At 36.9% G+C, this 14,415-nt stretch overlaps 1 protein-coding gene across 4 annotated transcripts in view; it reads right to left on the minus strand.

The window, feature by feature from the left end:
- Positions 1 to 14,415, minus strand: part of arhgap24 (Rho GTPase activating protein 24) — a 119,138-nt gene that overhangs the window by 91,907 nt on the left and 12,816 nt on the right. For 2 of the 4 annotated variants that reach the window (XM_079898407.1, XM_079898406.1), the window contains exon 2: positions 1,726 to 1,934. In XM_079898407.1, coding sequence (XP_079754533.1) covers positions 1,726 to 1,914 — 189 coding nt within the window. In that variant the 5' untranslated portion in view covers positions 1,915 to 1,934. Of the gene's footprint in view, positions 1 to 1,725; positions 1,935 to 9,029; positions 9,077 to 13,206; positions 13,228 to 14,415 lie in introns of those variants that run through there. The other 2 variants (XM_079898408.1, XM_079898405.1) reach the window with 2 other exon arrangements.

Below are 14,415 nucleotides of genomic sequence, written 5' to 3' on the forward strand. Positions count from 1 at the left end.
AAAAGCACTAGTCTAGACATAGTGAGGGATTAAAACTCATGAATGACATTCAATCACTAATTCAACTAATTTGACAGAAATATTTGTACACTTGACCCACAAACCGCTTTAGGGAGTTTGAATGGCAGCTTATTTACTATGAATTCTCGTACAAATAGATTACAGACAAACAAGTCCTTTCACACAAAACAAACGAAAATTGTTCTAAAATATATTACAGAGGGGTTTATTTATTATAATATTGATGATGTAATATTAGACAAATAAATATAATAATGAAAATATTATAATAATAAAGGAAATATGATTAGAATAATAATTAGAATAGTAATAAATAATTGATTGATTTATTAAATGTACTACATAATATCATAAAGTTATACATTAAATATTATTATAAAATAAAAGTAAATATTATGATAAATAAACCCCTTCTTAAAACTTTATACTAACAGTAAAGTGTTGTAAATGTAAAGTAAATATTACAATGCAAATATTACAATTATAAAGCAAACATGATGATTGTAACAAAGGTTATATAAGATAAGATAAATAATAATGATATATTTATTTAGTAATATATATTTTTTGAAAATATTATAAAAATGTTTACTTTAAACAATTATGTATAAATTATGATAAATGTAAATCTAAATATTATGATACATCTTTATACAAAAGCAAAATATTAATAATACCAAAGTATATTAAAGTGATGCACATAATTATAAAGTATATGATTACCATAATAAAGAGCATACTAAAAAAGAATTAAGTTACAGTTATTATATTTGCTTCATAATATTATAACATTACACATATTATTAGAACATTATAGTAAATATTAGAAAAATATTATGATAAATAAATCACTTTGTTATACCATATTATTTATTTGAATATTTACTACACTATTTGTACGAAAACATGCCATTGCAAGGTTTATTTTGAGAACAACTCAAAGTAGAACACGCTTTATTATTTTGATAAAAGACTTTCTCATATTTGTGTAAATATTTGCCAGTGGATTCGAGAAGAGCTTCACAGCGTCGATCCTTTCTTAAGTATTTTAAAAACCTCAAACATGCTCGTCTGAAGAACTTCAAAGACTCTGGATTCCTTTAAAAGGCGTATTCAGTGTCCTTTGATAGCTTTGTCAACCAAACCCTGAATGAAGATGCTGCCTACCCTTGAAATCCAATATCTGACTGCTGACGAAACCTGCGACAAGCTCCACCAGAGCGTTAAACATGAAAATTAAAGCAGAACATGGAACTTCAAAGATAGAGAGGAGATGAACCTTAAAATGCAGACGTGAAGGTATAAATCTTTAATATTCCTGTGGGCAAAGAGCCTGTCTTCCTCTCTGTGGAGGCACGAGACTGGACGGTTTTAAGGGAGATTTATGGAGCCTTCTCAAATTCCCGCCTGATTCCATAGCAAACACTTTTGTCCACCTACTCAAGACCAGCTGCATGACCTCGAGGATAAAAATCTCCATTGTTGGACGAGGAACCGTGACAAGTCATCATTCAGGGGAGGTTGATGAGAGGTAAAAAGCAGGTCACTCTTTCCTCACCTCTCGTGTTTGGGCCTTGGCATGAGATTTGAACTTGTCGTGATATTTGCGTGTGAATGAACTGGCTAAAATGTGTGGAGTGTAAACAATGTAATGTGCACATCTGCGCGTGTTTGCATGTAAAGGCGTGAAAAGAATTTTCTCACCAAAGCCTTGGTCTCGTCCTCGTCCTTGTAGTAGTGCAGCTGGTCTCCTCGGAGGACGAACCAACGCGTGTGCCAGGTCTTCACGAAACCTCCTTGCTTCCGGAGCCAACCGCATCGCAGGACGTCCTGCCTGGCCGACCCGCGCCCGTGTTGAGGGCTGTTGCCCGCGCTGCCAGCCTGCTCTTCCATCACCGATCCGGAAAACCTCCCTGTGCCCGAGACAGAAGGCGAGACGGGAATGTTTTAGCACATGAGACAAATGAAAGCGTGATAAAAGTCACACGACTAACCTCTCAAGCAGGTGTTTTGGTGTTAACACGGAGGAAGGGCGGTATCGTTGCCCTGCTATGACACCATACTGCGCACTCCATCCATGCGGCATTTGCATTTGTCAAGATAAGCAAATTCTCACAAAACATTAGTTTGGCTTCTAAGGTAGTGCTCATTTATTCCGGCCAACTAACATTTGTTCAGATATAAGGGATATCAAAACATCAGATATAAAAATGAAATGGTCTCTACTTCATTTAAAGTTACACGTCTGTATAACTGTAAAAATATATATTACAATACAGTAAAGTATTATTTAAAACTAAAGCAAATATAATAAAGTAAATATTATAATTATAAAAAAGTTTGAAATTTATTTATTATATTTACTTAATATAATATTTACTTTAGCATTTATGCATTTGGCAGACGATTTATCCAAAGCAACTTACAACATTATACATAGTAAATATTATTAAAAAGTTAAGTGAATATTATATTATGCTCAACACAGCTGCATGTATTTGATAAAAAAAAAAAATTACTGTAAAAAACAGTAAAACAGTTAATTTGAGGAATATTATTAAAATTTTACTTTTACAACTTAACTTTTATAACTATTACAACTTTCTATTTTAATATATTTTAAAATGTAACCTAATCCTGTGATGGTAAAGCTGAATTTTCACCAGCCATTACTGTGATAGTTTTCAGAATTCTTTGATGAATAGAAAGTTCAACATAAGAGCATTTATTTAAAACAGAAATCTTTAAATGTCATTATTCTCACCTAACCAATTGTATGCATCCTTGCAGAATAAAAGCAAAATAATAAAAACAAATCTTACTGTCTCGAAACGTTTGAATGTTAGTCATGTATGTGACAAACATTCCATATATCAGGCTGTAAATAATAATAATATATATATATTTTTTTTTTTTTTTTTGCTTTTTAATGTTTAAAAAAAATATCACTTATGTCACAGCCTGACCCCACTGGCTTTATGTTATGACCTACCGACATTAACTTTCACAATGACCACAAGATCTTTGCAAGTCTTTGCTTTATGAGCTCAGGTAGCGATGAATATAATCAAAAGCTCAGCAAATCTGTGGTCACCAGAGAGGTTGTGACCTCCAGTGCATTTTAACTGATCTCCTCCACCACTCGCTCCCCTTGCTCTCCCTTTCCATCTTCTCTCTCACCTTGCCAAAAGAAAACTCATATGTTGGAATAAGACTGTGTGTTTTCATGAGTCTACGAGATCACCAGACCTTCCTCAACAACATTCTGCTCAAGAGATTAAAATCGGTGCCACACACAGAGCCAGGAGACGCCGTCCAGGAACAAAGCATTAAAAATTCAACATCTAAACAGTTGCTGCTTTTGCTAGGAGCTGGAGTTATAAGTGTGTATCTGTCCACCACAAGTGCTTCAGCAAAGAGAGACAAGACTGGGAATCACATATCTGCCAAACGGGGCAGTCAGCCAAACACCTGACGTTCATTTAAGAGGCTGTTTGACAGACAGACATGAAGGCATGAAATCATAAAAGGGTGTTTTATCTGAGTGTTTATGATTTTTGATGAAATCTTTTAGAGAAGGAGGGGTGGAAGGTTCTGCCAAGCTAGAATCTTCATGCTAGTGCCCATCGAGACATCAAGATCATGTCACGCGTGTAGATTTGTCACTCACTGCCTCAGCATGTGTGTGATGTTTGCTGTTTGTGCGTGTGCTAGTGTGTGTGGGAAACCATTTCCTTTGAGTACGTTTGTATTTCTCCCATTCAAATCAAAGAGTGGCACTGGACTTTCAACTGAGGAAACATTCATCACATTTGTTTTGTTTTTTCCTCAGTACGACCTCCTTCTTGTAGAGCAGAACAGAGTCTGTCTGCAGCTTTCAAATCTCTGTGGTGTTGTTGTTGTTGTACCAGACACAAATTTTCCTATCTTCCTAGAAAGCGTTTTAAGTAGGTGCACTCTTGACTATTCAAAACATTACGCAGTAAAACTGTACTAAACAAGACAAAATATGCACACAAAACAAATCTGCAGGATTGTCTAACTTGTATACAGTAAACGTGATAAAATGTGTTGAAGTACACTGACAAAAAAATTCACCCAGTATTTACATGTATGTAAGTTTTGTGTTTTTTAGAGTACCAAAACATTAGCTTAGCAACATGCTAACTTTAGAATCAAGTATGTGTGCTACGTAGAAAATTAACATAAAAGTTTGTGTTTATATAGGAGTGTGTGTGTGTGTGTGTGTGTGTGTGTGTGTGCATACAGTATATTATATAAACACACTTTTTTCAACAAAAAAAAATCTTACTAACCCCAAACATTTGAACAGTAGCATAGTTAAGATTCAGATTCAGAATCAAGATGCTAACTATTAGAATAATATTTTTTTAACAATGAAGCTTCAAATTTGTAAGCCTAATCTTGCCATTATCCTTCATAACCCTGAGGAGATTACATCAGGATTTATTATCTGATTTTGAGATGAACATGCCGTATCTGCTGAAGAACCGCTACGCTTCATGCAGAGGAAAAAAGTGTAAAGAAGTAATCCTCTTGTTCGTGTCATATTTAGAGGTCAAGGCTTATTTTCTCTTGCGCTGGGCCTCATTAATGATTCAGACAGTGGCAGAGCCAGAACATGTTGAGCCCCAGACAGGATTTTGAAATACTGCCTCTGCATCTAATTTCCTCAAACAGCTTCGGAAGCGAACACAGATGATGGTGTTTCTCAATGCTGACGACACCGGAGACCTTAAAAAAGGTTCAAACGGGAACATGCACACACTGTTTTCCCTACTTTTCCTTCAGCAGGAAGCTGAAATGATTTAAGTATCAATACTTAACAACTCAAAACTATAAGTAAGCAAGGTCTTTATCCCTCTGTTCATTCACACTTAAAACTAAAGGTTACAAAAAGGGTTTTTCACAGCAAGGCCATAAATATATATTCTTAGTGTGAAGAACAAAAAACCTAAAGAACATGTTGTCCAGTGGAAAGGACGGATGTTAAAGATTCTTAATGGAACCTTAGATGCCAATAAAACTTTTAAGAGAATTGTGAAGTGCCCATATATTAGGCTTTTTTGAATATTACCTTTCATGACGTGTGTAATATAGCTGTTTGTGAATGTAAAAGGTCTGCAAAGTTTTAAAGATCAAAGATAAATAAAGTTATTGTCTCTTAAAAGAAAGAATTGGCCTACGTAACAATGTAACAAATGTGCATAATGCCAACCTAAAAGTCCTCATTGCCTGCCTGTGAACAATGTCTACTTTGACCTGCCCTTAAACACTAGTTGTAGCTGAGGCCTGGAAGAGTTTGGTTCGTGTCGTGGACATGTCGAGAAGATGCTGTTTTCAGATCCACTTTGCATGCATTTCAAAAGGATGAAGACTCGCGCTGGAATTGATCCGGAAAAACCGACACCATTATCCTTATCACTGAGTATCATGTGCTGAGGAAGACTCTGGAGCTTAAATTCAGATTTGGTAATGGACGTTTCATTTCCTGTTTTTGTAAGTGGTAGACCAATCACAACAGACTGGGCCAATATGACCAATCAGAGCAGAGTAGACCAATCACAACAGACTGGACTGGACCATCTGACCAATCAGATCAGAGTAGATCAATCACAACAGACTGGACCATCTGACCAATCAGATCAGAGTAGATCAATCACAACAGACTGGGTCATCTGACCAATCAGAGCAGAGTAGATCAATCACAACAGACTGGACCATCTGACCAATCAGAGCAGAGTAGATCAATCACAACAGACTGGACCATCTGACCAATCAGAGCAGAGTAGATCAATCAAAACAGACTGGGTCATCTGACCAATCAGAGCAGAGTAGAACAATCACAGCAGACTGGACTGGGTCATCTGACCAATCAGAGCAGAGTAGAACAATCACAACAGACTGGACCATCTGACCAATCAGAGCAGAGTAGATCAATCACAACAGACTGGACCATCTGACCAATCAGAGCAGAGTAGATCAATCACAACAGACTGGACCATCTGACCAATCAGAGCAGAGTAGATCAATCAAAACAGACTGGGTCATCTGACCAATCAGAGCAGAGTAGAACAATCACAGCAGACTGGACTGGGTCATCTGACCAATCAGAGCAGAGTAGAACAATCACAACAGACTGGACCATCTGACCAATCAGAGCAGAGTAGATCAATCACAACAGACTGGACCATCTGACCAATCAGATCAGAGTAGAACAATCACAACAGACTGGACCATCTGACCAATCAGAGCAGAGTAGAACAATCACAACAGACTGGACCATCTGACCAATCAGAGCAGAGTAGATCAATCACAACAGACTGGACCATCTGACCAATCAGAGCAGAGTAGATCAATCACAACAGACTGGACCATCTGACCAATCAGAGTAGAGTAGATCAATCACAACAGACTGGACCATCTGACCAATCAGAGCAGAGTAGATCAATCAAAACAGACTGGGTCATCTGACCAATCAGAGCAGAGTAGAACAATCACAGCAGACTGGACTGGGTCATCTGACCAATCAGAGCAGAGTAGAACAATCACAACAGACTGGACCATCTGACCAATCAGAGCAGAGTAGATCAATCACAACAGACTGGACCATCTGACCAATCAGAGCAGAGTAGATCAATCACAACAGACTGGACCATCTGACCAATCAGAGCAGAGTAGATCAATCAAAACAGACTGGGTCATCTGACCAATCAGAGCAGAGTAGAACAATCACAGCAGACTGGACTGGGTCATCTGACCAATCAGAGCAGAGTAGAACAATCACAACAGACTGGACCATCTGACCAATCAGAGCAGAGTAGATCAATCACAACAGACTGGACCATCTGACCAATCAGAGCAGAGTAGAACAATCACAACAGACTGGACCATCTGACCAATCAGAGCAGAGTAGATCAATCACAACAGACTGGACCATCTGACCAATCAGAGCAGAGTAGATCAATCAAAACAGACTGGGTCATCTGACCAATCAGAGCAGAGTAGAACAATCACAGCAGACTGGACTGGGTCATCTGACCAATCAGAGCAGAGTAGAACAATCACAACAGACTGGACCATCTGACCAATCAGATCAGAGTAGAACAATCACAACAGACTGGACCATCTGACCAATCAGAGCAGAGTAGGCTCGCAGAAAGGAGGGGTTTAGAAAGACCAAATCTGACATAAATTGACATAAATTTGACCGATAACAACTTTTGCTCTCTCTTTCAGATGAAGAATTTAAAAGTCTGATTTATCCTGAATTGGTTGATTGAGATGGTTCATGTACATACATGAACTGATTCAAAGAATAATTCAAATCACTCCACAGAATTATATGCGATGAATTATGAGTTGTATTTTGTGTAAATGTATCTTCTGAGAAAGTAGCTGGACTATAAAGTTATAATACTATATAGTGTTGTTTCCTGCAGTAAAAGTAATTTCACAGTGAGAAAAGAAGCACTGCCACGTTATCATATGAACAGAGGTGGCGGTGTGTGTAAGTGTGTGGGTTACGATGAACTCCAGATGTGTCTGCTCGACTACCGTCATGTGCTTAGCAAGTGCAGGGCTGCGGAGCGGAGAGAGACCCTGCTGATGGCTCTGATGTACTGCCATCACACACACTAAAGCTATGTTTGGAATCGCATACTGTCACACTACTCTTATTATTTCTGCAGCATTCAGTATGTAAACTGTGGGCAGTATGTAAATTTTCAATATTCATGGGATATCCAGATGATACTAAATTTGCCAAAGTACACAGCATACAGCTTGAGCACACATTGCATGGAAAACTGTATGCCAGATTGTAAAGTACAATTGACTTAACATTTCCAAAAGTCAACCCAAAGTAATATCAGCCACAATTTTTTTCTTGAATTATTATCTAATCTGACTGCCCAGAGTTTAGGTCAACATGAACTCAAAATTTACCCTATTTACTTCCATAATACATCTTTTTTTCCCATTTGTGTGTATTATTCCAAAAACAACACATGAACTTTAGGGAAAATGTGCCTGTGGCGACATTTCTGCAAAATAATATTATGCTGCTTTTTGCACGTTTCTTGACACTTTTGAGATGAAATGTCCTGTGAGTGGCGCTAAACGTGCTTTCAGTTTTATCCAAAATCTATCAATGTTTTATTATGTTGGTTGTTATATGCATTGCAGAATTGTAATGTCCAGTCACCACTGCTAAAAGGTTAGTGCTCTTTCGCATTTGAAAATACCTTACCACCCATACTAAGTTGTATCCTAAATCTAACCGATAAATAAAACCAAAGCAAATGTAAGATAAAAAAAAAAAAACCTTTGTTGAATCAATCATCCCATTTTAGTTTGCTTCTACAAGTCTTTGACTCTGCCGTTTCATAGGACTCATTTGGAAGTACAATGCTACCAGGTGAGCTACCGAGCAAGTTTACTACATCAGAAAAAACTTACATATGGAACTGGTTATGTGATGCAAATGTCAAAATGTATTAGAATTAGAGGTCAACCGATTTTACTGATAACGATACGTAGGTTGGCCCACGCTGGCCGATAACAGCTTAATTCGTTTTTAAACTGGATTCTGAATGGAAAAAAAAAAACATAACATAAAATAGTGCTGAACTTTATTGCAAAAATTGAAAAACAATTCTGATCCATGAAAATGTACTCTACTTTTTAAATATATATATATAAAAAATATATATTAATTATACCTTGATCATTATTTATGTTAGTTCATAGTGCATTAACTAATGTTATAAAACGGTTAGTTCCAATCCTTGATTCTGATTGGTCAATAGCTGTGCTTTATTCACGATAAAACACGGCTATGACCGCTTCACCCAACTGTTCTATGTATCACTACACAACACCCCTAGCAACCACTCTTAGTAACTTAAACACATGTTTGATCTCATCGATAATTGTTCATTGAAGCTATAGTAGAGTATTGTGAGAGATCGAGTAAGCGAGTGTACCTGCATTTACAGTAGATATAGCATTTTCCTTCAGGTCAGTCATATTCAGAATTGAAAAAAAAAAATCTGTTTGAATGTCCGCTGCGATATCTTGTCCTTTTAACAGTTAAGGGGTTTTTCCATGCCCATAGTCATCTGTCAGTTGCGTCTTCCTTCTCCGTGTTCACAAGTTTGATTCCATTCAATTTAAAAGTCTTCTCTACTGACTGACTCACTCATAAAGACGGTCTTTGCTGCCATCTATTAGCGAAATAATGTATGTAACTTTTGTTACTGTTTACAGTCAAGGACTATTTTTTCCAGCGGAAGGAAGGCTTTTAGTGATTTTACTTCATAAAAGTTGCATAGATACATGTTTTTCGGCTTTAATAGTTGTATTGTGTGGTAACCATTTTATAAAAGCAATAAGGTACTCGAGGCAAGTGCTGTACTCCGCTTCGCGTCGTGCCTAACAACGCCCTTCAGCCATTACTTATTCACGATACAGCACAGCCTCTCGTACCTTATTGCTTACTTAAAAGACACAACTTAAGAATGAACAATACTTTTGAACAATGAACAATACTTTTACAATACTTTACTTTACTCAGGACTACTATCGTCAAATACGATTGACAGTTAGCATAAAGTTTGGATTGGCGGTATGGTTCTGTTCTGGGCAAGAACTCCCTGCGCATCCATGCAGCCTAGCATGGATAAGAGCAGGGAGAACAGCAATGACCCCCCCTTAGTGTAAACAGAACAGAACCAACATGATTTTAAAGTACATGATTCGAGAATTTATTCTGATTCAAGGGGAATCAGAATGCCAAATCCTGACTGACGAGAGGCGGAGCTGGGGATGGAGGAGGGTAATTAGCTCCTGAGATACGCGATAGCTGCTGATAATACGGTACTGAAGGAGCTTATATATGTATACAGTGATAGGTGTCATATTCCTATAGGTAGACGTGGATCAGCTGAGAGTCAGCTGATGCGAGCTTGACTAATGTGACCTGCCTCTAATCAAAATAGCAAAATATGTGTCACAGTGTAGACAAAAAAGAACTGAAATCGAATGTGTTTCTGATTTGTTTACATGTTTCTGCCTCATGTCACTTGCTTTATATGCAAATTCACTGCATAATAATGCATAAAAGCCACCAGCTCGATATAAACTAATCCAAATAGGTGACAACAATCGTGACATTAAACATTTGATTTGTGTGTATTATTTTTTTTTTCAGTTTTAACCGCTTGAGGTAGGCTACTAATGTTAGCGTCATCGCCGGTTTTAATTACCTGTCTCCAATACAATAGGGCCAGTCTACATAGATGCCATTAATGTTTTGAGATTTGACTTTTCTAATGGCACCTGCTTTGAATGAGCCTATGAATACAGCGCAGCAGAGTAAACACTGTCAATATGCCAAGTCTAAGGCTCTGTGATACATTAGTGCCTGTCTGCTGTCAGTGTGGGGCGTCACTGAAGTTTCCCATCTATAAACTCATCTCTGAAGACCCAACAGCTGCGACAGGGACGCTTGGAATGCTCAAAACATCAAACACAGACTCTTTCCACAATAATCAGAGACAAAAACTCTATTACATATTACCGAATCTCTCTCTCTCTCTCTCTCTCTCTCTCTCTCTCTCTCTCTCTCTCTCTCTCTCTCTCTCTCTCTCTCTCTCTCTCTCTCTCTCTCTCTCTCTCTCTCTAATAAAAAAAACCTCCTGGATGCACTGGAGATGCCGAATATAATTTAGAAAATATTTGATTGGTGATGCTTGGTGAATAACAATCTAACAAACATTCAGAATGCCCTAGCAACCGCAAAACAACATCTCGGCAACCACTCGCAACACACTAGCCACTTTATTATCTATAAACACTTTATCATTAATAAACAGTAAAGTAAATACAAAAAAAAAAATCCCAAAAGTCCCTCACTTCCCTAAATTATTTTAATTATTTAGCAGGAATCTACAACATTTCCACCAAAATAACAGCAGCGAGTTTAGCTTGTTTAAGCACCACTCACATTTTCCACAGAAAATGTAAAATATAGTTTTCTGTTTGCTTTGTACAAAAGCAACATGAGTCTACATAACACATCCTCATGTGTGTAATCATGGAAACACAAACATTAGAGAGGTGAATGAAATCTAATGTTTCTGCTAGTCGAGCGACACTCAATTTTCCCGTTTGCATAATTTCCTTTTGTACAATTCAGTAAAGCCATGCTCTTTTCCTCAATTATCATGTCAAACAACTGATGAGGCTAATGGGATAACAAGATAATAGAGGAGGTGACAAGATGGGCGTCGAGTGGGGCGCTTGTCTACAGTATGTGTGTGTGTGTGTGTGTGTACTTATGTGGGCGGATGATTGGACTTCTGATGACGGAGACAGACGTGTCCTCCCGCACAGCCTCTCTGTCTGGCATAAAGGAGTTTATTGATGAGCTTCATGAATTAAATATCCCCTGCAGTCTGCTAAACAGAAGTGCATTATTAATACTAATCTTTATCAGATCTCCAGTTTTTTCTAGTTTAAAAATTCAGAAAGCAAAACAATGAGGAATAGATATGAATTAATAAGGGAATACATACTTACACACACATACACATACATATACATACATACATATATATCACACATATCTGCATATATCAATGGAGATATGAAATTACATGCCATTTTACATGCCATCAAGTCAAGACAATTTCATAAAAGGGTAAATGATGTACCATATATTTACCATATAGTGCTTTTTTATATATATTTTTTATCATTATCAGCCAATATATACTGTACACAATATGACCAATAGCGTTTTTTTTTTGTTTTGTTTAAAAAAAAATAATCACTAGGCCTATATATTGGCTTAATTGTACATGATTATTTCCCCTATTTTTATATTTAATGACCCCTATCCTCTAGCACTCACTTAAATGTAAAAAATATACATTTATTATATGTAAAACATGTATTTTGTTGAAAAACATTGTTACATTTTGAAATGTTTTACATACAATACATTATAATGTGATGCCTAAATTACCTTGTAGAGTTTATAACAACTGATTTTAATTTTTATTCACATTTTTGTACATTTATCTGTTAATTATCAGCATGTCATATTGTCAAATTTGATATGTCATGCATACCTACATTTCAATAATAATATATTTCAAATCAGAAATAAAATCGCACAACAATGATATCATGCTTTTTGCTTCTTTAGCTCAATTTATAGTAAAGAGCATGCAAACTATTAAAAAAAAATGGCTCTGTTAACTGAGTGTTCTTTTTATTGTAAAAATAATAATAATAATAATAATGGACAATTTTCTCCCTTACACTGACCTTATACAGCAGTCTACAGCTGTTTATTTATTTTTTTTATTCACAATTCTGGAATCCTACACTGAATATCTCACACTCTTTGACCTTGGGACTGTGTACGAGTGTTTGTCTGAGTCTGGTGTGGGAATATGAGAATAATGTCCATTAACAGGAACATGCATACAAGATAATCTCCAGAGGGAACAAAATCCCATGTTTATGGAAAGGAGAAGATGGTTAGACGGTCTCAGTCTGCGGCTCTGACCGGGACACACTGATCTAAACTGTGTTTAACTGTGTTATTTGTAGTTAAGACTGTATGGTCACCAAACAATAGACCAATGGCTCCTCATTAAAAAGATTACATTCATAAATATGGTTACTTTACAACAAACTATGGTAATTTTGTTATGAAAACAGTAGAGTAAATACAAAAATCCCTCAGTCAAAAATCCCCAAAGTCTCTCACTTCCCTAAATTATTATAATTATTTAGCAGGAATCTACAACATTTCCACCCAAATAACAGGGTGAGTGATTTGCATGCAAAATGCAAATGCCTAACATGTAAATATTCTGAAATTCTTATTCCAGGTGTTTCTTGTTCCTGGCTTTGCTTTTCTCAAAACCTGCGAACCATCTTCAAGGTCCAAGATTATCATGTGCAACCTCCAAATCACTTCCACACAACTGTAATACCAAACTTTTGAAAACCCACAAGTCTTTTCTCATTTTTAACAGCCAACAATTTAAGTTTAGCTTATTTTTTTTCTGAGTCTGAATTCTGTTAAACAACCAATGAAGAAAACCAACAGCTTCAAATAAAAGCACCAGCTAAAACATGACTTACATTCACAATGACGTTCTATGACCAGAACATCTGTGTTTTTGCTAAGAAATAAAAGCTCCTCGCTGTTCTCAGCAGAAACTGCAGCATGCCTGTGAGAGAGTAACATTAGCATGCAGATCCAGTCATTCACTGCGGTGAATCTTCAGCCAGTGACTCCACACACTTTATTAATCTCAAAGAACAAATAAACATTTTAAGCCATCCATTTGGAACAAGTAAACAATGGACTCAGAGACCACTGATTTTCATTACAATGGACAGAAAACGTCATGCGTGTATGTCTGCCAACATCGATCAATGAAGAACACAAAGATCCCATGGGATGTTGTTCCAATCTGTGGCATTATGTCTAATAGAGGGTTTTAAGTTTATGTCAATGTTTGGCTTGTGTTCCCTGGCACACGGATAAAGAAAACATCCTGTTTAGTTTTCTGTAACATACATCTCAATCAGATTTAATGGATTACTTGACAAGACTTTTCCTGCAAGAACTTGGAAACTAAAGCAGACAGGACAAGTTTTCCCTGAGGATGTCAGGTAAATTTGTGTCTCGCAAACATGGATTTTGTGATTTCAGTCCCAATTGCCAACTGTTTTGACTTGGGCATCCTGCGACAAATTTGATCCCACCTGGACAAAAATCTTTTTGATTCTCTTCATTTATTTTGACCTCGTAATTTTCGTGTGTGTGAATCTTCTGACTACATGGTACATGTTCATTGATATCTTTTCCAACGTGCTGAGTACATAAGCAAGATGTGTCGTATTTCAACTTTAATTCATTTGCTCAGCGAGATCCTCTAAAAAACATCACCACCTGTAGAAGAAAAGTTTATCCCATAGTGTATACTATGCGATGTGTGCTTGATCTGACACATTTTGGACTCATTTGAGATCTCCCTCTTGTAGCATCTGCTCACGCTTAGAACTCTTTGCTTGCTAAGCATGTTTGCTCTGCACATGGGAATGTGACAGGGCTGAGCACACAGAGCAGACCTCAGTGTTTGACACGGCTTTGTTTGGCTCTTTTATTACTGGGAACCACTTTCTCCAGCTCATGAGAGAGAGAAGAAAAGAGAGAGAGAGATCTGGCCACCTGGACTGTAATTTTAGGCATTATAAGCATATGCTCGAACACTATAATGAGATATCTGGCTAAATTCTAAGGCAGAATCTCATGTATCTTATGCAGATTTCAGAATGCACTGC

This window comes from Squalius cephalus, assembly GCF_949319135.1.
Source record: "Squalius cephalus genome assembly, chromosome: 17".
In the NCBI taxonomy this organism is placed as follows: domain Eukaryota; kingdom Metazoa; phylum Chordata; class Actinopteri; order Cypriniformes; family Leuciscidae; genus Squalius; species Squalius cephalus.